This window comes from Alligator mississippiensis, chromosome 1 (assembly GCF_030867095.1).
Source record: "Alligator mississippiensis isolate rAllMis1 chromosome 1, rAllMis1, whole genome shotgun sequence".
NCBI classification, from domain to species: Eukaryota; Metazoa; Chordata; order Crocodylia; family Alligatoridae; genus Alligator; species Alligator mississippiensis.
This window is the reverse complement of record NC_081824.1, coordinates 194,158,800-194,186,667: the sequence shown is the minus strand read 5'-3', so window position 1 is coordinate 194,186,667 and position 27,868 is coordinate 194,158,800. Positions and strand designations below refer to the sequence as shown.

At 42.2% G+C, this 27,868-nt stretch overlaps 1 protein-coding gene across 1 annotated transcript in view; it reads right to left on the bottom strand.

The window, feature by feature from the left end:
- MTA3 (metastasis associated 1 family member 3) overlaps positions 1-27,868 on the bottom strand; it is a 206,368-nt gene that overhangs the window by 83,250 nt on the left and 95,250 nt on the right. Inside the window, exons 7-8 of the mRNA XM_006265161.4 lie at positions 17,363-17,465; positions 3,517-3,616 (exon numbers count right to left, since the gene is read on the bottom strand). Coding sequence (XP_006265223.1) covers positions 3,517-3,616; positions 17,363-17,465 — 203 coding nt within the window. The remainder of the gene's footprint in view (positions 1-3,516; positions 3,617-17,362; positions 17,466-27,868) is intronic.

Here is a 27,868-nt window from a genome sequence, read left to right as displayed (position 1 = left end):
GTATTGTAACTAGTGTTTGGCATGCACTCAGCACATGCCCAGCACAGCTCTCCGTCTCTGGTGTCTACTAGTGCACATCTACGCTGCTGTAACAGTGACTATATTACTTTTTTTTGGCATTTGGAACACATGGTATGGGAGTGACTGGATGTGCCATTTTTCCATAACAGACAAGGTTCCTTGGGTGAATTTGATATCTTTTATTAGACCAAACAAAATAGCTGGAGAATAGTTATTAAGCAAGCTTTTGGGTTCAAAAGCCCTTCGTCAGGCTAAGGAAGTTTCAGCAGTTGGTGTGTGCTCTTCCTGGATGCTCTTCCATAGCAGCACTTAGCATAGTCAGAGGTAGGGCAAACATTCTCAGATGCTACAGTGACATTGCAATCAATTAAGTCCTCTTACTTTACCAGGAAAATACAAATTGAAATCATTTTAAAGGGCCATGAAAACAATCCCAATGTTTCAAAGGCTTAAAGGCTGGTGGCTCCACCACTACTACTTACTATTTCCAAAAGTTTCTCCCCTTACTTTACTTAAAAGGAATAGTTTAACTTACAATAAGCATTCCATCTATGGTGGTTTATGTTTTCATGCACATACCTATCTATACTCTAACCCATACAGCTCAACAGATTTCAGTTTCCAAAAGTCCCCCTCCTTTAAAGCATCTGACTGCAGGTTTACCCTTCCTTACCCATTTCCCCTAGTACAGTGGTTTTCAAGCTGGGGCACCCCCACGGGTATGTGACTCAATATTAATAATGGAAATGGACCTTTTCATTGGTCAATGTGATGAGCAATGACTTAACCATGTGTTGACATCAATGCTGACATTCTTCCTAAGGAATGACCATACAGAGTTATGTTGGATGTAGGGCAGGGATGGGCAAAACGGTGAAACTGGACGGAAGCTGGACTCCATTTCCCAGCAGCTCCTACCTGCATGGCTGGTGCCAGTTTCTGTCGAGACCCTGGCCACAGATGTGCTGTGATAGCACAAGGCTGGGGTTGCCATGTAGATCGGCCCCAGCTACACTGGCAGGGTATGCAGCAGACCAGGGGGGCTGCTCCAGAGCTGCTGGGATCTTTTAGCCAGGGACAGCTTGATCCGGAGCCAGGGCAGAGCCGTGATCTGCAGGTTGCCTGCTCTGGTCAGGGGCGTGCAGACAGCAGATTGTGGCTCTGCCCTGGCTCCTGACCAGGCTGTCAGCATTGCAAGGAGCCAGGGCAGAGCTGCAATGTGCAGCCTGCATACTCCGGGCAGGGACATGCAGGCAGCTGATCACAGTTCTGCCCTGGCTCCTTGCAGCGCTGACAGCCTGGTTGGGAGCCAGGGCAGAGCCCCAATCCGCTGCCTGCATGCCCCTGCCCAGAGCATGCAGGCTACAAACAATGGCTCTTCCTTCCCTCCACACCAAGCTGCCCCCACTGCAAGATCCCAGCGACTCCAGAGCAGCCCCCTACCCTGCCATGTGCCCTGCTAGCACAGCTGGTGCCAGTGTCCATGGTAACACCAGCCTTGCGCTATAACAGCACAGCTGCGGCTGGGGTCTCCATGGAGACTGGCCCCAGCCATGCAGGGAGGGGCTGCTGGGAAATGGAGTCCACCGGCGGTCAGATCTGGCCCACGGGCCGGACTCTGCCTGCCCCTGGTGAAGTGGGTATGAGCAGTAATATTTTTCAAGGAAAGTAGTTCATGGCCAAAAAAGTTTGAAAACAACTACTCTAGTATATAGTAGAATGGGGGCACCTATGGAAGAGGTGCTTAGAACTGTGCTCTACTGTCATGTAACATGAAAGGATCTGGAGAAAGCAGAAAGTGGGTAAATACAGAAGAAACAAGCGAATGGTGGCTTAGACAGACTGGGAATAAGGAGCAGTACTGCCCAGTACTGAGATACAGAGGAGGAGCACTATGGGTATGGGATGGAGGTGGGATGGTGTGTGCCTTAGGAATGCCTTAAATGTTCAGAAGACACTTTCATCATTTGCTATTTTTTAAGGCAGTCGGGTGATAAAAAAACCAAAAAAGAATATTTGTGGGGGAGGAGTTATTCAGACATTCTTGAAACAAATCTTTTTAACAGTATTTCTTATCTGGCAAGTGAAACATTCTTCTCAAATATGATGCTAAACTAGGAGGCAAAAATATAGTAAAAGATGCAATCTCTTTTCATATCAAAATGTTCTGATGAGCTAATTAGCTTGACTACTCTTGTATCTCAATGCTTTTTATTTCTTCAAGGTGATAAAAGCAGACAACTTGATTTTTACTTATTCTCATTCATATTTATCAGACAAAAACAGAGACTGGTTTGATTTTAAAATATAACCTGGTGGCTCAAAATCTACAAATATCAACTGGTGACAAATTGACAATATACTTTCAGTGTCTAAACCCATTTCTGCTGAAGCCTATGGGTGCTGCTTAGCAACTTAAATGAAAACAGGAGCAGGCTTATAGGTAAATCTGTGTAAATATTGTGTATAATTACCTACTATAAACATAAATAGCTTGCAACCCCCCTTATCTGTAGAAAAGCAGACCTGACACAATATAGCCTACTGAATTCTCATTTGCACAAAACTCCTATATTTATATATAGTACATTTATATAATATGCAACAATACCAATCTGGAAGGGGTTGCCAGCACTCTGGAGGACAGGATCGGACCTTGGAATGACCGTGACAAATTGGAGCAATGGTCCAAAATGAACAAAATGAAATCCAATAAGGACAAAGTGCTACTCAAGAAGGAGAAATGAACAGTATAAACGTAAAATGGGGAATAACTGGCTAGGCAGCAATGCAGCAGAAAAGGATTTCTGAAGTTTAGTTTGGATCACAAACCAAGATTCATTCATTGATGTGATATTGTGCACAGGGCACAAATGAATGTTAAGACCCAAGAGGTAGTTATTTCTCCCTATCCAGTGCTAGTGAGGCCTTAGTCAGAGTCTTGCATCTAGCTTGGGGCACAGTATTTTAAGACACTGACAAATTAGAAAGAGTACAGAGAAAAACAATAAGAATAACAAGAGGCTTATAAAACATGACCTGTGAAGAAATACTGAAGGAAATGGGTTTGTTTAGTTTAGACAAAGGAAGACTGAGGAGGGACATAATTTAGTCTTTAGCTACATGGAAGGTTATTAGAAAGGAGACAGTAGTTAACTGTTTTCCGTGGCCACTCAAGGAAGGACAAGAAGAAATCAACTTAACTTGCACAGCAAAGAGGAGTCGAGTTGGACATCAGAAGAAACCGTCTAACAATTAAGGAGGGAAAAAACTAGAACAGTCTACCTTGTTTCTGTGGAATGAAGTGGATCGTGACATCTACTTCATTTAAGTTTGTTTTTTAAAGGTTAAAAAAATCATATATTGGGGATGTTTTAAGTTTATACTCAATGATACCTCACAGGGCAGTGGGAAGGATTAGAGGATCTCGTATGGTCCTGCCCAGCTCTACAGTTCTAGAATTCTTAATTCTAGCATTTCTACCAAACCTCTCACCAGAGTGATGTCTCGAGAAGCAGCAGCTGCACTCATGTGTAAACTCGGTTGCCTGACAGAACTACTGCAGTCCAAAGCCCGAGCAAACGTGCCAACCGCACTGGGGGGAAAAAAAGATAAATAAAAAAATTAATATTATTCTCTTTCATTACCGGTTTAGCCTTCCATCAGTTAAAATGAATTTATGAATTAAAAGCCACAAAGTAGGTTTAGATTACAAATTTAAACAATGAAAAACAATTTAATAACTGAAAACATGGTAAAAAGTCACAATTGCTATTTTAAACAACAGCACTCTAAGTGAAACAACAGCTCACCACTTAAATATATGAAAACTAAGTTTTTTAAAAGTAATCAGATATTAATTATTACAAGTGGCCCAGTATACTAATTCCCTCTTTACTATGAGTTAAAGGGTTCTGCTCAGTTTGGATTTTGTCAATACTGTGTTTTTTAAATGAAAAACTAAACAGCGACTGACAAAACAAGTCAATATTCAGAGCGCACACGCCAGAAGTTGTTCAGGTCCTGCTCTAGGCTCATTCCAAAGAACAATGCCGGTTGGCCCACCTGGCAATGGGTACCTTAAGCATTTTATAGATTAACTGAAAAAGACATATATAGAGAGCACAAGCTTTCATAAACCCAGGTTCACTTTATGAGATGGTTAGGTTACCGTGTTATTCAGGCTGAGGAGTAAAAGGCAGCCAGATACGATGCTAACCACAAGGCTCTCTTGTGTGTTACGGGCTCTCTGGTGTGCCTTAATGACATGAGAACAGTTCCACTAAACTCAATGGAATTAGTCACATGGAGTAAAGACAAATTTTCTGAGTAAATCTTTGCAGGATGAGGGCTGCAAGTCAAATTTATGAATTACTTTGAGGGGACAAATCATATCTAACAGGTATGACACTTACAGAGGGCATGCTATGTATGAATAAGTGTTATTCCATTCTTGATACAGATCATGACTCAATTACATAGTGACAAAATACGTTTCAAGAGCTAATACAATGCATTAAGTTAAAGCACTAACCAGTCAGGAACAAATTAATACAATTTAGCTATTATATAGCATTTGTACCACACATATTATATTACAAAGCAGGAGAAGTATAAAACTATTAATAAATAAAACATTTGTTAACACAGAATTAGGATTGCTTTTCACACTTTGAAAATGTTAAATGTTAATCCTGCTGTAAAGCTTTAATTCTGCCTTCTGGTACTTGCAAGAACCACTGAGAATTTACCTCAAGTACTGTATTTGCTCCCATACAACGCACCCCGATTGTTTTTGAAAGGCAGAAAAAAGAGAAAAAAGATTTTCCAGAGTTCTGACTGCAAAGAGCAGGGACAGAGCCTAATCTTCAGATGACTCATCCTCCCTTTCCTGCTTAGCTAAAGCTCACACCCCAGTACTAAAGACTGGTCTCCATGAGTTTATCTGATTTTGAAAAGTGCTATAAAAATCTCCAAGGCTGTGAAATAGAAGGAGAGACAAGGGGCAGATAGCAGAAAGTAAAACTGTCCTAAAAGGGTTAGTTTGATTCATGGAACATCAAAAGCATTAACACCTCTGGAATGAAGAACTATAGAGCAAGAATCAAAGCAGGGTGCTCCTCTCCAGGCAGAAAATCTGCTTCCCCACTTAATATACGCACCCAGTTTTGATTTTGGGAAGGGGGGGGAGTTGCATAATGTATGTGAGAAAATACAGTATATTTCAGTAACTGGTGTGCTAAAATAAGCAGCCACAAGAAATAAAATCATCATCTTTTTATGCAGTGTGTACTGGCTGGAGCATCAGTCATACATTGCAGAATTAAGGTTATGGGTTGGGATTAAGTTGTTTTGCCCAGTTTTTAGAGGTTAAGTGATAAATATGTTATTTGAACTGAGTATCCTGTAGTATTTTGACATCACATTAGTCAATAGTTTTCTGATGCCAACTTCTGAACAGACTGACACTGCTGTGAGTTGCTTTTCTTTGACCATGCAATGTTTCATTTTTCATGGAACCAGTGAGCAGCATTTGGTATGATTATATAACTCCAATAGTGCTGCTTCCTAAGGCATTTTCCCTCTATTAATGCTATTTTCCACAAGAACAGCATTAAAGTAACATCTAACCGTGCATGGATTTTTTGCAGCATGTTGAAATATTAGCTTTGGAATTGATAAATTGTCATATTTATTCATAATACTAATAGTCAAGTAACATATACAGAGCAAGGAGAAAAACCTATGTCTTTTTAAAACTAGGCCTGTATGAAATACTTAAGAGATCTGGAGAATTGTGTTGTGTATAATGCTCTTTCTTTTCACCAATGCCTGTCACTCTTTCTGTACTTGGTTCTAAATAGAGATGTCCACAGGGACATTTAGGCTAGGGACAGAAGTTGCACATAAACCAATGTAAGTGATCAGAAACTGGTTTAAACCTGTAACAGAACAGACATTCAGTGCACATAAACCAGTTTCAAAATGGCCGAAACCAGTTTGAGATTAACTTGGTTGAATGTAGTATCAGACTTAACTGATTGAGCTCAAACCGGTTTATAGAACTTGTGTCCCAGAGCCCTTCCTGGTTTAGGTTAAACCAGAGTCCCCCAGCATCCCAGCATGCTCTGCTGCCCTGGGCAGAGCTGTGCTCTCTGCAGAGCAGGACTGGCTCCGCCCCTCTACTTTGTAGCCAGAGGAGGGGTAGGGGCATGGCCAGACCCCGCCCCCAAGACAAGGGGGACAGGGGGGAGGTTTATTCCCTTCACCTTCCCCTGTCCCACCAGCATGGACCTGCCAGGCATTTCTCTACTCACTGCTCCTGGGGCAGGGGTGTGGCCAGCACCAGCAGTAGCCTCAAGTGAACTGGTCAGGGAAAGGTTTAATTCGCCCCCACAGTCCCACTGGCATGGACCAGAATCAGGGTCTGCCTGGTGCTCCCCCTCGCTGCTCCAGTGGTAGGGGTGGGGGTGTGGCCAGAGGCCAGCCAGCATAACCCCTGAGGCAGAGGGTTTCCCTGTGCAGCATGAGTGGCGGGATAAACTCCTTCCCTGCCCCCTCCACCAGATGTCAGAGAGAGGGGGAAAATAACCTCTCCTAAGGGGGCCATGGCAATCAGCCTCTGGCTGTGCCCCCGCCCCTGCCGCTGGAGCAACAAGGGCACAGGGACCCTGATGGGGGCGGTAGCTACTGTCATGGTTTCCCAGGGAGCACAAACCTCTTCCCAGTCAGGGGGCTGCACTGTGGGTGGGAGGGAGCTATGCTGACTGGCCTCTGGCCGCACCTCTGACACTAAAACAGCAAGGGGGAAGCACCAGGTGGACTCCAGCTCGGGTCTGTGCCAGTGGTACAATTACTGGGGAATTAAACCCACTCCCTGGCCAGTTCACTTGAGGCTACTGCAGAGGCTGGCCATGCTGCTCCCCACTCAGTACAGCTTCCCTGTAGCTCAGGGCACACTCTAGTGCCCCCTGGCTTCTGGCCTGAGCCACTGCAGGCATGTGCCTCCATTTCCTGAACGTCTGCTCACCTGCAAATTGGTCCACTCTAGGTAGGTTAGATTAACCTGCAAAGATTGAATCAATTCAAGCTCTGGCTCTTTGAGTATCTGTCCCTAGCCTTAAGGGATTTAACGTGGACAACAGGCTGGTGTATGTAGCCTGCAGCACCTGGGTAAAATCAAGATATACTACAGGGAAAGGCTGGCTTAACCCCAGATCTTGAAGTTCAGCAAAACTTCTGGTGTCTTGCTGGGCTACAGCTTAGGGGTTTTTCAATATAGAGGCTTGGCCAGTTTGGGCTTAAGTGTGGTCCTAAGGCTTAAGGAGAATTAACTAGCATTCTCCAAGCATTCCTGAGGAATGCTACAGAAGACAAGAAACAGACCAAGATAATCTGGTGCCAAAAAACCTAAGAATTTGGCATGTACTTGCTATTAAAAAGATTAAGTTGTTATATAAAACTAGTAAACCTAACAAACCTTTGAAATAACCGTAGCTAGAAAGAAGTTATTCTAAAAAAAGTTCTCTTCCTAATCACTGATCACTAGTGCATGAAAAACTAGCTTCCTAGAGAATTTCTAGCACTACCAAGTCATGAGATATTTGATTATAAAATGCAGGCAACATCTAATGATGTATCTGTTACGGAATATTTAAGAATTACTTTAAATTACTACTTATTATTTCACAAAACTACAAGGAATAAAGCCAATTTGAAATTAGGTTACAAAAATCTGTTCAATTCAAATTATTATTACATTTATTACTCTTCCTATTGCATGTCTAGTACACATTGAATGAAGATACCATTTTGCTAGGCACTATAGAAACACGATCAGCAATGAAACAATGATCCAGGCTGAGGGCCATAGGTTGCCTTCTAATAGATAACAGATGAAGAAAGACAAATAGCGAAGTACAAGGAAATAACAAGACAACATCAAACAGTATGACAGTCTGGTTGTCAACTGCTGTGTCAACATACAAGCTGCCTAATCTTTGCCAAGTTTTTTTTTTTTTTTGGCAGGTATCACAGAAAAAGAGTAATAAGGAAGAATTTGAAGCAAACATGAGTAAGTCATGCAGCACTGAAGAAAGCAAGAAGATAGCTGCTTGACAATTTAGCAGCTGGATGATGGATGTTAGCTTTAGGCTGTTGACGGACATGAAAAAAACCAAACAAACTGCACTTTATCAGAAGCAGCATCACATTAGTTCGACCTGGCTCCGCAACATCTGTACAGACTGCGTGCTTCAGCATGGCTTTTTGGTACTTTTATCTAATAGTTGAGTCAATCAGCTGTTAAATAAAAGCACCAAAAAAGCCACACTGAAATGCCCAACCTATACAGACGTTGGGTGAGCCGAGTTAAATTAGCGCAATCACTCTTTTGGGCATGAGCTGGGCTTGGTGCAGGGCTGCACGGAGTTTAAAATAAAGTATCATCTTATTTTGTTTGTTTTTATGTCTGTAAGCAGGCTCACTGGCTAACTGGAGGCAAGAGATGATACCCCAATCCTGAATTAGAAGACAGATATGGGGGAAATTAACCATAAAGGACCCTCAAAGTGCAAGAAGCTTCTGTTTGATGCAGTACAGAAGGAGAAGATGGCAGAGTAATCAAAAAGAAACAAACCTGGAGAAAGATCTTTGCAGTAAAATGTAAATATATATGAGCAGGAAAAGACTGTACTTGTTAAGGCTAGAGAAGGGGAAATTGCAGTAATCAAGGAGTTAAATGATAAGAGTCTGGATGAGAGTTGTAGTTGTGTGGATAAGTAAAGGCTGTATCTTGGAGATGTTTTACAGAAAGAATTGGCAAGATCTAGACACAGTCTGCTGTAGAGACCTAAAGGGAAATTCAAGTTGAAGATAATGTCCAGGTTCTGGGCTCAGAGGACAGGTAAATTGGTAATGTCACCCATAGTGATCAAGAATAGGTAGGGAAAATTGATTTGGGTGTGGAGGAAAATAAAAGCCCTGTTTTAGCCACACTTAGTATGTGCTGATCAATACACAAGACATCAACAAGTATTTTGGTTTAAATGGAAGAAGACAAACCTACAGCTGAGGCAGAGCTGTGAGCTATCAGCATTGGGATGGCAGTGGAATTTGGGTTTGTAGCTGAGAGTCCCCAGATATAAGGTATAACAAGAAAAACGAGACTAAGGCAGGGGTGGGCAAAATGTGGCCAGGGGGCGGGTGCCTACCAATTCACAATTTCTTCTGGTCTGCAGGCAAGTGCCTACCAATTCACTAAATCTGGCCTGGTCCCAGGCTGCTCCTACTATGCTGGCTTGAGGTTGAGCCCCACTCATTCCTGCGGGGGCAGCGCACACTGCACTCCCACCCTCACCCACAGGACATCCCTGACCCTGGCCCCACAGGTAGGTAAGTGGCAGCAGCAGTGGGCAGGAGCGAAGCGGCAGCTTAGCAGGTGTGTGGGGCCCGCACTGGTACCCTGGAGCCAGGGCCGGCAGGGACCCAGAGCAGGGCAGCAGGAACATGGAGCCTGGGCCAGCAGAGGCATAGGGTCCACCTGGCTCCATTGCACGGAGCTTGCATGCAATTCCTAGGTTCTCCACCTGAGCCACGAACCTCTGGGCGAGCTGCGCACCTCTGGGGGGAGCCCCATATGATAGAGCTGGCAGCTTGACCCCAGCCACTGCTATGCGTAGGTCATGGGGAATGGTGGAGATCTCCGTGCTATGGAGCCAGGCCAGCTCTGCCGCTCCCCCTGGTGCCCTTGCCAAGCCCCACGATCTGCTGGTTCCATTGTGCAGGACTCCCCCCGGCAGCTCAGGGCTCAGGCACATGAGCACTGTATGATGGAGCCAGTGGCCCAGCCATGTGTAGTCCTGGGGCTTGTCGGAACGGCGCACTGCCAAGGGGCTCTGCCTGCTGCTGCTGTTGGTGGAAGGAGCTGTGCGCAATGGGGAAGGCGTGTTTGTAGCCCCCCCCCACCACAGACATGCACCCACACCCCCTGCACACACACTCTCCCAGGCACTGTCCCTCCTTCACACACCCCACAACTCCCCCAGATACCCATATATTCCAGAAGCCTCATACCCACCCACACATCCACGCAAACACACAGCCCCACAAACCCCATACCCACAGACCCCCCACAAACCCCATACTCACCCACCCATCCCACACCTACCCACACCCCCACCAAGCCTCTACACACATCCACACTCATATCCTGCCCCACAACCCACATACATATACACCCATACACATACACCCACAGCCCCCCAAAACCCCATACCCATTCACCCATACCCCCACACCCCTCCCCCAACAGTATACAAGGGTAATACTTCATTTTCAGCTATTATTCAATCACCTCTATATACACAGCACAAACACACACAAATCAAGACAAAATTAAAAAAAAAATTAAAAGATGTTATTGTAGATGTTTGATTTTTAGCATATAATTTGGAGGCTTTTTCCTGTTCCAAGATGGCAAACCCCCTTCCCAAAAGGAGTACTTTCAGGGGCAAGGGGCAGGATTTCTGATCCCAAGATGGCGACCAGAGAGCGGGACACCTATCAAGGGGCAGGGCTACCTTTGCAGCCCTCAACAGCTCGCCAAAACACATTAAGCTGCCCTCCAGCCAAAATAATTGCCCATTCCTAGACTAAGGAGTGTCCTGTGGCATCTCCACTCAAACTTGAAGGATCCTCTAAAGGAGTCACTGAAGGGATGAAAGAGCAAGAAGAGGACAGAGTTAGAGAAGGTCAAGGGAGAGATGTCCAGAGGAGCAGGGTCACTTTCCAAGGCATACATTGAGGACAGAACACTGTTTCTTGTACTGGAACATAGAGCTCTGCCTAGGAAGAAAGACTTTGGCCAGAGTGGTTTCAGTGAAGTAGAATCAAATTAAGCCAGAGTGGAAAAGATCAAAGATATAACCAGAGTAGAGGGACTCCAGACAGCAACTCTGAACAGTAAGTTCAATATTCCTCTCAATATTAGAGAGGAAAGAGAAAAGGACCAGTTGCTAACCAGTGGGGTATTCTGAGCTGAGAGAAACTAAAGCACACTTCTATTGAGAGTTGAAAGATCCAGAAGATTATTGAGATGTTAGGGCAAAGAGTGAGGAAAAAGGACGAGAAAAAAAACCTGAAATGGGAAAGATGGATGGGATGTAATCATTGGACAGGTTACAGAAGGAAAGCAAATGAAAAGCATCTGTATCTCTGATAGGGAAGGAGGGAAGGGATGAAAGAGGAGACAAGGGAAGTGCATGTTGCTTTTTATTATATGTTGCCCTGCTGCAATTGGAATTTCACAATCAGATGTTCCTAAATAGGAAGTGGCTCCCTCTTCCTCTGTTCTTTCTGAAAGATCTGTAAAACAAAAATAGATGCCAACAATCCCACTACTAAGACACAAACAATGAACTTCGTGGTATATCAACTCCAGTCAAAAATACAAATGTTTGCTCCAAAATTTGTAGCGTGATTTTATAAACTGTTTGCATAACAGCAGAATGTCAGTGAGAAGTGTAATGTCCAGACTGACTGTCTCCATTTAAAGAAGTTATCTTGTATGGGGCCCCATGCCCTACAAAACAGGAATGGCATTGGAATCTCACAGGAATGTCAATATCACAAACAGCTTCTGTTTCCAAGATCAGGGGGAGCCACAAGGCATCAGAAATTAAAAGAGTAGACTCTAGAAAAATAGGGCAGGGCATGGCACATTTAGTTTACTTGAGTCCTGGACCAATGTAGCTTTTCCACCTTCTTCTCCAATCTCTATGCTTTTATTTTCATTCCCGTATCTAATTCTACATTAGCAATATACTTAAAAGCCAATATTCACTGAAACATTAGAGATTAATATGGGAATAGGCCAAATTTTCAGTTACTATTACAACAGTGGCTGGCCCTAGTCCCTGATTTTAAATGTCTTAATATGGTGACTGCTAAAAATTAGGTTACAGTTGTGACAAGAAAAAAGTAAGAAGGTATCAGAACACTATAATTTTAAGACTGAACTTTACAACAATTACCAGCATTAGGAAATAATGTTATCCTCCACAAGAAAACTGGAATCACTGTAGAATTCATTTTTACACTATTTGGGCTGCAAGTTAAAAGACAATTATAATGGCCATTATCCTTTTATGCACTGGTCCACAGTTTTGTAGAGTATATTTAGTTAGAGTTCACTCATAAAGAAAGATTTTTCACTTTTATTTTGCCCTTTATTGGTTCAATAATACCTCTCTACCTCATGGAAGCAGACCTATAAAAGGGCTTCTCTCATTCTTGTCTACAAAATTGTTCAGTCAGTGCTGTTTCCTAAATGTAAGACTATTTCAATACACCAAATCCTTAAAAATGGATATAAATAAATAAATAAATAAATAAATAAATAAAATGAAGAGTTTATGCATGTCATCAGCACAATGATAATTAAGTCTGGAAAAAAGACCTGAGATTTTCAATTACTGGATAAAACAAAATGTGACACAAAGGGTACGTCCAGATGAGCACACATATGCATTTCCCTGGGGATAAACAGCAATGGCACATAGTTGTGCCACTGCTATTTGTACCCAGGGAACGTTCCTGCATTGCCCCATTTTCTGACACCGGGATGTCCATGCGTGGTGCATACAGACTGCAGCACTGCAGACGGGTCTGCAGTACCGCATACCATGCATGTGGACTTGTCTGGATGCGCCCACGGAGTCTATTGATAATGAAATATTGCTGTTCCAGAACGTGCATTTTTCCTGTCATTTCTAAAGCAACTAACTGTATGTGCAGTGTTGGGCCTCATTATTCCCACTTTTTGCTATCTTATGACATGACAACAGAGTAAATGTTGCCTACTTTTATTCTTTCCACAGAAGGGAAACTGTTTGCGGGCTTTGGAAAAAGGTGAAAAATGGCTATTATTATGTCCCATATATTTCCCATTGCAACCTCATCAGTGTTATCAGGTGGATGAAGAGGGGACATGCAACAAGTCTGAACTGGTTGCATTCAAAATTTTAAAACTCAGGAACAGTAAAAAATTCAGAAGATACTGGGTAAACCATTGTTGTGGACCCACCCCTTCATGTAATTTCAAAGAGGAAGAAAAATCTGTGATGGAGTTTACTCCCAAAGCAAAAAGAAGAGGTAAAATTCAGATACTGGGAAGCTGAAAGTGCTTCTGCTGAACATGGTTATGATTTTTACAAAGCTATTTTTTCACTAGAAGGCAGTGTGGCAAATTCTGCATGGTAGGTATAAAGAGAAGGTGGAAATTTAACCTGTGCTTGTAAATTAGTCACTTTTAAAGTAATTTAGTGAAGATAAAATCCAATGGTACAAAATATGCAAAGACGGAGAGGTGTTAAAGCCAGACGGTACGTGGGCAGAAGAAACAATACTACTAACAGACTAAAACTTACAGTAAACATACTTTTTATTTCCAAACTATCCGACTCTCAATAGGTGCTACTGTTCATCCCTGTTTTTTGGTACTGGATTGGTAGTCACAATTATCCCCCACAGTGAACCTAGCGCATTTACACAGTTTTGCCATTTCTGCCATTAATTTAATTGCCTATTTAACGAGCTTTTTATTTCCTCTAAATTTTCCCTGTCTGAATGGAATAAAAAAATCAGCACAGTGTTAGGATTGAATTGGCAATTTTCTGAACAATAAACTCAGAGAATTATTGTAACTATATTCAGCAGAAAACTGAGATACAGCACAGAATCAAGTAGGTTTGAATTCTGCAAGGATGAAGGAAAAAATTATTAGAACCACTGAATAGCCCTTTAAAAATGTTTTTATTTTGTTATATCAAAGAGTAGCACATTTTTTTAAAGTGATATAAGGAACATTACTATTGATGCATCAATACTTACTCTGTCACTTTGCACAGTAAACTCATAGAATAAGCATTATATCTCCACTTATCAGGAACACTTTTATATAACTCAACAAACAATACAAACCAACAGATAATAGAAATTATCACCTACTATGAAAAGGACACAGACAGCGGGTGGCAAAGATGGAGAAGAGAGAATAAGCACTAAGACAAACAAAATTATTGTACCGTAATGTTCCACTTCCCCACAACCCCTCCATTATACATCAGATTTTCACTGTAGGCAGATGGAAGAAACATTAATAAAACACACACAGATGGGAAAGATTTGCTTTATGTGAAATAATAAGTAACAACAAACATGAGATTTTTCTTCCACAGGAACAGGGAAACAGAATTGAAGCAGAAAACCAGTCAACGAACTGATCTGCATAATGGATACTTTGCATTAACCCTAAAAAATCATGGAAAAGAGAAAAAGGAAACCACAAACAGATGCATATATCTGATGAGAAATGAGCCCTCTGAAAAGACTGACCAGATGCTTAGCTGATTACCCTGAGACAGATGTCCTGGTGGACCATGTTAACTTATGATTTTACTGCACCCCAAAAATATATGTACAAAAATGGGATGTGCTAAAAAACAAAATCTGTAACTCTTAATACACCGATGGTAAGTTTACACTGAGCTAACAGAAAAACAGAAATCAAAAGGTTCAGTTAGATCAGACCTTTGGTTCCAAATTGTTGAGCACACCAGAACCACCACAGTCCTTCTGGGGACTGAGACGCAACTTTTCCAACTGCGAAGTTCTTATGATCTCACTCGTAAGTGGTATGGCCCCATTTGAGGTTGTGAAATCTAGTTGGGAAGCACTGCCCTAGTCATTTAGCAATGCAGAAAGGACAAGGATCCCCATGGTAAAAACCTCTGGTCTAACCTGCAAGAGCAACCAAATTATCCTCGGGGTAAAAAAGATAACAACTGTAGCTTCTGGTAAATATAACTGACAGTGAGACTACTGCTTATGGCAATAAAAAGGAAAATCGACTGCCAACTCTTGTGTGCAACACAGGACAGCAAGACAGGTATCTCTCTAGGACAGAGTAAGGCACTCCCCTGAGATGAGTTCAGGTAACAGGGAAAAAATGTCAGTGAGAAAGCAATCTCCTCCTACAGGGAAATACTTAACCTGACTACCTGCTATTAATTGGCAATCCCATATCCAGTCTCTTTAGACTGAAAAGGCAATATCCTAAAGCAGTTCCCAAGAATATCTTCTTATTGCCAGGCCACCAAATGTCCAGGTACATGAACAAAATTCTCTCCTTTGTTGGGAGCCTGGCTAGGATAACAGATTTCCAGTAACAGCAATCTTGACTGGGACTTCAGAGATTTAGGGTATTTTTTTTCTGCTAAGCCATTCTGAAGAATATCCCCAGGCCAGACAGAATGTTTCTTAGTGCTCCACTGTACATAAAGCCACGGGAAATCAAAATGTGATTATGCCTGCAAGGAAAGTGATTCAGAAAGAGACCTAAAGCCATTCCAGCATCTGAAGCTTATGCCTGAGAACTGTTTCTCCAGAAATGTACAAGAAACTGCCACAGAATGACTGAATGCAAAAAAGTTCTGATCTTACAACCTGGGGCTGTGTGTATGGAGGAAGCCTGAATGAGTGCTTGCCAGCTGGGAAGCAGCCTGGCTAATTGGGCAAATGGGAGAACCCACTTTTGGGATGGCAGGTGGCATTCAGACATCAGCAACTGCTATTCTATAAGGTCTCAGATAAATATGAACAACTGGCTATGCAAAAGACACTCCGTATCACAGAGGCATCTTCCAGAGAGAGGGGTTTACCAGGTCCTAAGAAAATACTGTGACCCTCTGATTCCACCTCTGTGCAGTGACCCACAAGATACACTTGAAGGGTAGCAAAGTGACACATTCTGCAGACATACACGAGCTCATGCGCTCTTCTTTTCGGTATCTCAATAGCTCTTTTTTCCTTTAGCTTTCAGGTGTGTCCTTTTCTGGAAGCACTTAGATACCTTCGTGCACTACTGCAGCTTCTCAGAAGGCTTATAAGAGGGGCAAAACCTGAGGGTGATGTAGTGAGCTCTTCAGAAAGTGTTCCAACAAAGCTTGTGCTTCATCAGTTTCCCATGTGGTCAGCTTAGTGGAGATGCTGCAGAATGTTATTTTAAGGCATCCAAGCTGCTCAGCTTTGCATCTCTGCAGGCTGGCTTAGAGGAAGTAGTACAGAACCCTTTTTCAGATTCCTTAAAAACTCTGGTTTCAGCCTTCCTCTTGCTAGGGAGGGTATTTGGTGGTGAGAACATCATGCTGTTGCTCAGGAAGGAGAATACAGTGCAGAGAAGTCTATAACTATGACACAGGAACAGCCTGCACTTCCTATTAGAGGCAGATCAATTCTGGGTAGGCTGGCATCTGAATTCAGAGGAAAGCAATGATTCAACGCCTGTTTCTTTCTATGGCACAGGCTGTGAAATTGGAAGCAGAAGTTCCCCACTGCTTCCCTCTGATTTTCCCTCGCCAGACATGTTGACCAAAAAGAAGAAAAAAACAAGAGCAAGGAGGAACAGGAAAAAATGGTTTTGGATTAAGAAGCCATGGACTGTACTCTGCTACTGGCACAGAGAAGCTAAAAACACTGACAGAATGATTCAGCTGGTAGTTTTACACTTGCCTTGATTGATTTCCTGCTTCCTTAATTCCTGATAGGTGAAACAATACCACTTACTATGAGCATTTATTTCAGGACAAGGAAATGGGAAAATTATAAACATTAATTTGTTGTTTCAATGGAAGAAGCTTGCTGTTTTTGGTAGCACAAAATTTTTAGAAAACTAAACATTTTTTTTTTTAATAAAAAAAAAAAAAGCTGTCTGTGAAATCTCACCCAGAATTTAGGATAGCTTATAACAGTAAACTGAACAGTACTTTTCCCTCTGGAAGCACAACATAAAGCATCACATCACCATGGCATATTTCAAGCCTTCTACTTAAGTATTCATTCAAAATAACTGAACTCTTATGCAAATATGGCAACTTCTGCAATCAATCAATTTGTGTACACTGGTTTTAATTATAACTTTAGTCTTGATGTTAGTCTTTAATTCCATGCACCATAGTATCAGATTGAAATATTAGTAATGAAACCCTTCTTTATTTTTTTAAGGGAGAAGTGGAATCAGAGGAGAATATCAGAATTAAAATGTTATGACAAAGTTTATGTCTGCCATCAAACTGTAAATGAAGTTTGAACAAAATCCAGAAATATATCCTTTTCCCATATATTTTAATAGAAATGTATCAAGTTATATTCTAAGTGAAGGAAAAAGAAAGGTTCACAGAATGGCAAACATACTATGGAAAGCCAGATAGGGGAAAAAATAGCGGCCTATAATATTTAAAGAAATTGGAAAAGGAATTTTTCTTGATTAGGAGTTTAGTCTTACCGTGCTACAACTAAAAACTGGTCAATCTGACGATCTGTAAGGGAGCTATCTGGATCCCATACTTTTACTTCCAGCTTTGCCTGTTCTCTGTCATCTAATTCTCCTGTCAAAAAGGTAAATGGGATAAAATACTATTATTTACATTATTGTTCTCTGTGCATTTCTTTCACCACGTTTAAATGACATGTTGTACTTCAATTATGAACAAGGTTTAATAAATTTAACAGTTATATCCGTTCAGATTACATATTATACCAGCTATTAAATTCCTCACTTAAAATCAGTAATTTAACTTTTTTAAAGAAGGTATTGAATGAAAGAAGTCTAATAAACCTGGTCATGCAGCTGAAGCATTGGCTCAATTTCCCACTGTATTTTTAAACTGCATCCTAACCACAAGAAAAAACTAATAGTATACTGATACTGTTTTAGTAAACAAATACTATTTCTCTGTTTTGAATATGTCTCACAATGGAAAACCCTGTTGAACGAAGCAACCTACTGATAATCAGCTTTCATGACCTTGGCTAATTTTGTTATGAAATCACTTTTTCCTCTACTTTTTGCTCACTGACTACCCTCATCCGTACAACTACAGCATGGGATGGTGTGGATAGGGATGATCTTGCCGCGGGCAGGGAGCTGGACTAGATGACTTCCAGAGGCTCCTTCCAGCCCTACTTCACTATGTTGCTATAGGCTCTAGTATTAGTTAACCAGTTATTGCTCTTGTGATTCACTAAATGCAATGGCAAACAATAAAAAAAACTGTTCTATATATTTTTCTCAATAAAGCTCATTTAAATGGAGCATAGGTACAAGAACTATACTAATACGGCTATGCAGAAGGCTGAATGAATGGCAATGCTCGCAAACTCAAGGACATGCTAAATGTCTTACTTATGCTGAAAGTCAGGGGACTAAAACATAACAATGACAGAATGCAGAGTTAGGCTTCATACCTGTGCCAGAGGTTTCTACTCTATTATGGGGAGGGCCACCACAGAGCTGTTAGTACCTCTCTCTCTATGGTATAGAGGCAAAGGGAAGGTTTATTTATTGCATGCTGCTACATATATACATAGAACCAAATATGTACATTTGGGGACTACATACAACCAACTGCTGAGCAATAGGGCCATGGCAGTATTGCAGATCCTTTTGGTGCTTCACAGCTCAACATGTGTTCTACCCCACCTAGATGAACCCATTTACTCAACACAGTATGGCCCTTAAGTTTATCTTAGCTTTTATGTTGTACTCCAAGAACACAATTCTGTCCTCAAATATAACTTTTCAATTTCCCATGACAACGAGTGTTGCAAAGGTATTTTGGGGGGGCAAAATTTGTCTATGTCCACAAAAACATACATGTGGGAGAGGGAGAAGAAGAGAAAGAATCACACAAGATCCTTTGACCCCAGCTGACTTCCTGCCCCTGGGGCAGGGGGCTGGACTCAATGATCTCCTGAGGTCCCTTCCAGCCCTAATGTCTATGAAATCTATTATATCACACAACACTTTCAGAGTTGTGCGATTTAAATTTGCAAATTTGAAACAAAGCCCATTATCACTCACGCTTACAGTGCATTACTAATGGTTTATTTTAATTACAAATCTAAATATGCACAGCATTACGAAAATGTGAAATAACCTGAACCTAGGAGTAGCCTGGAAATGAAACTATTGCTCTTCTAGACTTGTACTGTCTTTATGTAAGCTCTTTATATGGGATAGGCTTCTCTAATGCGTCTGTTAAGAAGGAAAATGCAAGCAGGGTATGGTTTTAATCCTAACAAACAGACCAGTTATTCTCATGCCCTGCTGGCTGAACCTAACATTTCAGGAGCACCATTCATTAGCACAATATAGTCCATGTACTCAGAACAAACAGGGTAAATGAGCTTCCTCTGATGCACAGTCAATAGAAAACTGCCTGTCTAATGGATTTGACAGTATTTAACTAATCCATATCCATATATAGGATGCAGTGCTGGGAGACATGTTGTAGGTTTCATGATACCCTTGGTGAAATTTTGTTGTCTATGAGACCCCCCTCTACACGTTACAGGTATTGCACAATTCACTGGTTTACTGCACAATTACCTAGAGAACAGCTACACGTGCAAAGTAGCTATATCACACTAAAAGGCTCCAACCAGCAATGTAGTTAGACATCAAAAACATGTGCTAACTTTATAGTCGATTGCTATCCAGCTTTAATTTACACGTGCAGCTGGGAGCCCCTCAACTAGAGTGCACATGGCATGCACGTGTGGCACGTCAGAAGGTATGACTGTTGTGAATCACGCATTAGATTTCATCGTGCCTTTGCCTGCACATATAGAGGGGACCTAAATCTAAATTAACAGAATGACCTGAAGATCTAACTGTCCAAAATTTGATTTCAGTCCTATCACCCCCCTTTGGCACAGTCAAAGCACAATGAGTCCCTGCATGCTAAGAGCTCAAATTGCTGTCAAAAGCTACTTGAGAGAAGAGGATCCATGTAAGGGGAACAGAACATTGACCAATCACAGCACTGACAACACCAGGTACTGCACAATTCCCCAAAACAGCAAAAACTAATGAAATATAGTTTTTGCCCAAAGGCCTGTCTACACTCCCAGAATACATGAGAATGAAAGCATCTGGCTATTGGCAGACATTAAGGCAGTTGCACAATTGAGGTTTGAGGAAGTTTATGCCCCATCCCAAAATTGTGTGACCTATCATGCCACATGTGCATGTCAGGTCATGCTATTTTGGGAAGGGCATAACATTTCCCGTACCCAAACAGCTCAACTTCTAGCTGCCAGGGCTGCCCCATGCCAACCTGATGATCAGCCGGCTGTCAGGATCCTGGGTCTGGAATGCAGCCACCCCATAGCCTATCCCTGAAATTAGACAGAAAGCAGTCCCGGGTCCCAAAATGAGACCCGAGGCTGCCCTCTGCCTAATCCCAAATGCAGGGCTTCCTAGGTTTGCTGCCTTGCGCTGCTGCCTGCAAGGAACTGCAGGCAAGACTCCTTAAAGTGCCTGGTTGCAGGGAGCCTCAGGGCTCCCCACCCAGTCCCAGACCTAGGGCTACCTCATTGCCAGGCTGATGATAAGGTGATTGTCAACATCCAAACAGAGGCATCCAAACAAGGCGGCCCCAGATCTGAGGCATGCCACACATTCAAACTATGGTTTCATACAAACCAATCACAGAGATGTTCCACACAATATGGAATATCTTTATGTCATACATTTTATGTGAAATATCTTTGAGGCTCGTTTGCCATTAATGGCACCATAAGTTAGCTGTCATGTTGGTGTGATGAATGCACTAATTGTGCCATAAATGTCATGTCTGCCAGGGCCCTCAGAGCCATTCCCTAGATGAGACACTTAGGAAGACAGACATGAAGCCCTGGGAAAAAATTCTGAAGCAGCACAGCAAGAACCTAGCAGAGCTGGAGTTGTGAAGTAGATTCTTAGAAAATGAAATGGATAACTAAGTGCATGGAGGAATCAGAGCAAACAAATCACACCTTCAGAATCACAGTTTTATGCTATTGCAAATGGGAAAATGCGTTCCTAAAGCACAAAAGAACTGTAAACAGAGGACCAAATTATTGCAAAGGCAAGGTAGAGGCTGTACAATATGTGAACTAGAAAACAAGCTAGACACTGTACAATTTGTAAATTGGAGGGAAGAGAATGAAACTGCATCATAATTTTTAGAGAAATAGTTTCCAGAAATAGAAAAATAGGAGACTTAAACAGAATGCAAAAAGAATAGGGATAAACTACAGGTTTGCACTCAACTTTTCATTTTGAAGCTGAAATTCATTTTTAGACAGATCTGAATTTTTAAAGCTCTTAACTTGGCCTCCAGGTAGCAGTAGAAAATATACGCGTTTTTGGACACCCAACACACAAAATATATCAAAATGAAAAACTTTTAATTTTGAATCAGCTGAAAAAAAATATTGGGTATTTTTTAATATAATAAAACCAAAAGAGCCAGAGAAATCTTGCTCCCACTAAAATCAATGGCAAAATGTCAGGTCTCTCCATAATATAATTTGACCTTATCACTGTATTGTACAATTTCTAGTTTGATAGGTCTCACCAAGACTAAAAATTAATATATTGGTTAACAGCTTAATGTTTACCTTGGAGACATTTGAATTTAACTGAAAGATATACAGGTAGGTTAACCTGGTTAACGTTTCTATGATATATACTTCCTATAGTATATAGGCAGACAAGGTTCTTTGGGTGAATCTGATATCTTTTATTAAACCAAATAAACAGTTGGAGAACAATTTTTAAGCAAGCTTTCGGGTTCAAAAACCCTTCATCTGGCTAAGGAAGTTTCAGCAGTTGATGTGTGCTCTTCCTGGATGGAATGAAAAGTAAAAAAGCTGGTGACTAGATTATGGCCAGGCCAATCCTGAAAACTAGTTTACTAGAACATGGAGAAATAAAAATATCTTTGGTTTCTTGCCCTCACTAAGCATTCAGGGAAGAACTTCTCAAGTTTCTGGTTTTACTACGTAGGATTTTTTTTTAAGAAAAGAAAGTTAAGTTCAGTGGCTTCAGTCAGTCCTTTTAAACGAATCAAAAAAGATCCAGCAATACCAAATTTCAAGCAGAACTGTATAGAAAGGGTCCTGGCTACATGTTCAAATTAAAGCATGATAGAAACCAGCTATAGAGTTATTACACATTTTCAAGCACTAACTTTATAGCTGTCTGGCTCTTCTTATAGTTGGATAGTCATTTTTATTGTGTGATAATTACTTTGCATGCGAGGCTGATCTAAATTCATTGCACAATTAACCAGTTAATGATACAATAATTAACCAAACATCCAACCAAACATCACAACAGATTCCATTTCTGCTAAGAGAGGGCTTACCATGCATCCCCAACTTCTACATAGCTCAAGCTTAATTGTAGAAAGGACCATAAATGCCGGGTACAAACATTACATTTTTACTGGTATAAGTGATCCAAAACCAGTCTACACCCATAACAGAACAGAAGTTTGGCACACAGACTGGTTTAAAAATGGCAGAACCCAATCAAATATTTGCCCCTCATCAAAGAGTGAATGTACGTTCTGTTCACTACCAATCTAAACTACGCCACTTACAGAAAACTATGCAACTCAGAGTCTGCCTCAGGCTTTTTGAATGTCTGTACCTTGTCAAAAGGACAAATATTCAGAAGAGATAAACTGTAATAAACAACCGAAAATGCTACTGGCAATATTTTGCTGAACTGTACACTAATCCCTCTTTATTGTGGTATGTTTCACAGGGTTACCCTTTTACAAAGAGACTGAATGGCAACAAATACGAGCAACATTTATAAAACACATCTGGAAAATGTTTGCTTACAATTCTCAAGGGAGAAGCCACCAACAATGCCGTTCTCTCTTCCAACACATTTCTGATTCTGTGCCCTTCATGTTCTTTAAAAAGAACATGAAGGGCATGTCCACACATGCAGAGGCATGCATCTGCCATAGCACAAATAGCAGCAGCACATATCTGTGCCACCGCTTTGTGCCCTAGGGCATGCCCCTGCATGCACGCTTCAGTGCACACCAAATTATTCCAGGTGGACTAGGGGAGGTTGGGGCCAGCACAGTTGCTGGCCCTAGAAGCCTTACCTGGGATCCTGAGGGCCTTCCAGGGAAGCAGCAGTGCCAATCCAGCTGCACAGAGCCTGGTGAGCAGCCAGAGCATAGCTCTGGACAGCTAGGCTCTGTTTTTAGCAATGCGCACTGCTGCTGCATTTGCCACACTGCTTTTTGCAGTGTCCCAGTATTGAACTTTAGCACTGCGCTGAAAATCTGTAGCATGGCACACAGTTGCAGGTTCACCGCACGTGGTTTGCAGCACCACAGACTACACATGTGCACTAGTCTGGGCATGCCCAAAGTATTTAACTTTTAGTGACTTAGCTTGTCAGATAGAACTTTCTATTTTAATAGTTGATATAATTTGCAGTATTTCTCAAAATCCATTTGTATTTCAAAAATAATTTCACAGCTATTTCAAGTTAAATATACAGACCATAAAAAGAAGATTGGGTGCCTTGATTTCCTAGTACCCAATTTCAGATATTTAAAAGAAAACCTGATTTTCAAGAAATGCAAAGCATCAGAAATCCAAGATTTTTCAAGGTGTTTTACCCTAGACTTCTTAAAAAATGTTTGAAAATCTTGGCCTTCAGTACAAAGCTGTAGTAACAAAGGAACATCTTTGATCATACAACTGGACTTCTTTCTATGCCACAGACTGCCTGTCATAAACTCAGGAAATTCATTCATGGTTTGATCCAAAGCCCATGAATGAGAGGCTTTGAATCTTACCCAAAAGCCCCGATTAACAGGGTACTTAGGCACATGACTTGTTTTAAGCAAACAGGACTATTAATATGCTTCAAATACAGCACCTAAATACCTTTCCAAATGAGGAGTTTAATCACTGTGCTGTATTACTATGTTAAGTGCTATATAAGGTCACATAGGCCATGTCCAGACTACACATTCAGGTATTCTCTGTGCTACTACCCTGGGTGTAGATCCTGGGGTCAAAAAACCCATAACAAAAAAAGCTGGGGTGGCACATGTGGCAGCAGTGCGTACCACCCAAAACTGGAGCCTAGTCAGTTGGAGCCATGCTCTGGTTGCTGGTCAGGCTTCTAGTTGCAAGAGTGCTACAGCTCCAGCTTCCCCAGCCCCCAGGCAATGGTGCTGGGTCCAGCACAGCTGCTGGCCCCAGCCTCCCCTACTCCACCTGGCTACAGCACCATGTGGCACAAGCATTCCCTGGGGACAGGTAGCAGCGGAACAAGGTGTGCTGCTGCTACTTGTCTCCAGGGAATCAAATGTCTGTGCTTGTCTGGACACAGCCATATAGATGCTCCATTTGCACCAGAAGAAAAGCCTTGCAAAACAAAAAAGAGAGTTTACAGAGTCAAGGGCTTTTCTGCTGAAGAAAAATAGCTCTTCTGCAAGAAATCAGATCAGTTACTTACAAGAAAGATCTTCTTCCTTCCAATCTAACTTGAAAGTTTGTACACTTCACTTGGGAGACAGAAATAGTACCCCATAGCCCTTTGGAGAGGGAGGGAGAAAAACACTAGCTCCTTGACAGGTTGCCCATGGGCAAGATGTCAAGAAACACATGGGGACCTTGTCTCCTCTCCCACCAATCACTTGATGGGAGAGGGGAGCATCCTCCTGAGACAGGAACCCTTCTGGAGCCTCGGGAGAGATCCTGCTGTGGGAGAAGAGCCCTGGTCCAGGGTGCTCCTCTGGTTCAAACTACAGTAGTGCAGTGGGAGGCAGTTGGAGCCCTCGTGGAGCCCCGAGAGAATCCGTACCCCTCAATCAGCTGATTCATGGGATGGACAGAGAGGTAATACTCCTATGGTGGGAGAGGAGCCCCCTCCTCCCATTCCACAGGGAAGCCTGCTTGGAATCAGCAAGGGGGGGCAGAGAGCCACAGGGGACAATTCTCCCATGGCTGCAAGGAAGCCTTGGATCCAAGAGGTCCACTGCCACCTCCCCTCCCCCCCCCCCCAAAACACACCTGCCAATCGAGCTGGAAGCATCTGGGGAGCAGTTATCAACTGTGCCACAGCTGCCACACTTGTGCTAAGGCTTAGAGAGCCTTGCAGCTGCAGGAAATTGTCAGGGATCAGACACCAGGTGGGGGAGGCTATCCCCAAGTCCAGTTCCTAGCCCCCCTGGCTTTAAATGTGACCTGCACTGTTCAACTGGGTGGCAGGGAAGAGACTGTAAAAGCCGTGGGGTTGGGAAATGAAGCCTGGGAATCTTTCCCCATGCTGGTTCATGGTCTCATGGGCTTTAAAAACTTCATATGCTGCCCAGCTGGGAGGCATATGTGCTGCTTTAAAAGCTGGGAGCTGGAATTTGTCTCCGGCCCCAGCTCCCCATACCTCAGGCTATGAATCACCCTGTGTGTAGGTCATTTGAACTACACACAAGGCAATATAAAAGCTGAGGGACTGCCTACTGAAGCCTGCCGCCTTCCCAGATGGGGTACAGAGCAGACAGGTGAGTGATGGGCTCCCCTAAAAGGTGGAGGTGGCCCAGAGAGCTGCCCTCTTGTGCTCCCTGGCTACAGAGCTCACCAGAGGGCTGGAATGTATGTACGTTCCAGCTCCCAGAATAAATTTCTCACCAATAGGAATGAATGCCTGGATGTAGCCTAAGAGTATAAATGAAATACAGGGTCTGCTTTCATTGTTACTTTGACAGTAATGCTTTCATTCCATCAAGGATTCAAAAAAAATGTCAGGCAGAATAGTGCCTTCAACTAACCCTAAACAGCCTTATTAAATAGTTTCATTTGTCACATAACACCCTGGAAAATATGCAACTTGTCTACCATACTTTATTGTCAGCTCACAAAGTCTTGTTCTCATATTTGTGGCTAGACTGCTGCACTGCAAGCATTTTTTAGTTATTTATTTTATAGAAAATGCAAAGCGGCATCATTCTTTGGTTTCTCTCAGTTGTCTGGCTACCAAAAAATACTCAGAGAATACAATTCAGAAATTAAACTTCATACTGCTTAAAGTCTTATTTTTTCTGCTCCGGCCTGACAAAATTATTTGACTAATATAGCTTTAAGTTGTCCTTTAACATCTACAGTATGCCTACTTTGTCTTTCTTTATAAAGATTAAAAATACAAGTCAGTCATGATTATGATGTATTTAATGTTTCTACTAAAACAACTCGGGCTGCTACATACGTAAAACAAACCAAAAAAAAAGGTACTTCATACTTGTCATGCCCCCACACCGAGCCCAGCCACAGGCCCCCGCAGTGAGGGAGGGAGTGGGGCAGGGGCTGCACAGCCAGGGCAAAGTGCGGAACTGAGCAGTGAGTGGCTCATCCCGGGGTGCAGAGGGGGGCAACTCCCGCCGCTATGTACCCTCTGGATGAGCCACGGCACTGTCCTGTGGCCAGGCTCTGCAGTGCCTGTCCCAGCTCCAGCCTTATTCCCTCCCTCACTACTGGGGCCTCAATCTACCCGCCCTCTATGCCCCTTCTCTCACAACAGACTTACCAGCCATATCTAGCTGCTCTCCACGCTTCTGGGCTGCTCTCCTGGTCGCCTGCATGCTGCGCTGTGGCTGAGCACATGCACGGGGCCATTTATTGGTCACATTATCAGCCACATTAGCCAAAAAAGTCAACTGCCAATACTGTCACTTTTCCTTATATCAGTGCTGATCTGATATGGGACTGATGTATTGGTGCACCTCTAGTAATTTTTTTTCATCCATTCTGTGTACCCCCTACAACCTTTTTAAGTATCCCTAGGGGTACGTGTACCCCCAGTTGACAACCGCTGACCTAAATTGATGCAAGTTTGATCCATTCCCTGGTTTAATGGTTAGAATGAAAAACTTGTTTTGTTATGCATTGCGTCTGGACAAGGGTGCTTTTTCATTTTGTTTTTTGTGAATAAAACTGCAAGTATAAATAGAAATTTGCTCAAAAAAAATTGAAAGATTTTGCATTAAATACTGAAAACAAATATATTATGAGCAAACAAGAATATACAGTAAGACTAGCCTAAGTAGGGGGGGCATAGGCAGGAAGAGGAAAATATAGTATAATCATCACTTAATTGGAGAATAAAACTTCACATAATAAAGATGTGCTCAGGTATAAAAGTACAAATGGTTATTCAGTTAGGATATAAATGAGTTTCTTATTGACATAAATCCCCAAAATACAGCTGAATCTATAACATGAATGTATATGAATAAAGCTTACCAGTAAGTAATAAGATACAGGTTGACATAAATCAAGCATTTTCTCACAGTAGGCCAGGTATCTTTATACTGCTGCTGAACATTTCCCAAGATAATAAAATGAGTCTAGCCTGATTATTTTTTATTCTCTAAGATTTTAGTTTATAAGGCTTAAGATTTTCAATAATTGATCCTTTGGAGGAAAATCCCCAAGGAAATAAGTGTCCCATTCCTAGGGTCTAGTGAGTATCAGCATATGAATCTTGGTCCTCGTCCTTGTATCCTTTGAATGTATTTTAACAAACTTCCTGCCATTGCAGGTTCTAAAAACCCATTAGTGCTATCGATTTAAATGCCAAAATAGTAAAAACCTGGGGCATAAGCTTGGGCAGTGAAACCAGGCAAGTGGGTCTGGCTGGGCAGGGAAAGGCTCAGCTAGACCCTAGGCATAGGTTTGGCTGAATGGGGGAAGCAGGGATTTTTCCCAGCCAGGCCCAGGGCACCAGTCTGGCTGTGTGGGGAAAGCACCACAGAGGTAATAGATACCTGCCACAATAAAGAGGCAGGAGTATCACTACCTTTTGTCCTGCCACTGATTCTCTTTTCATGTGGTCCCAACAAAAGGTATTGATGTCTATTTGCTCATTGTTTGTGCTGCCATAAAAAAAATTTACAGCAGAACAAATGACAAATCAGATGAGGGC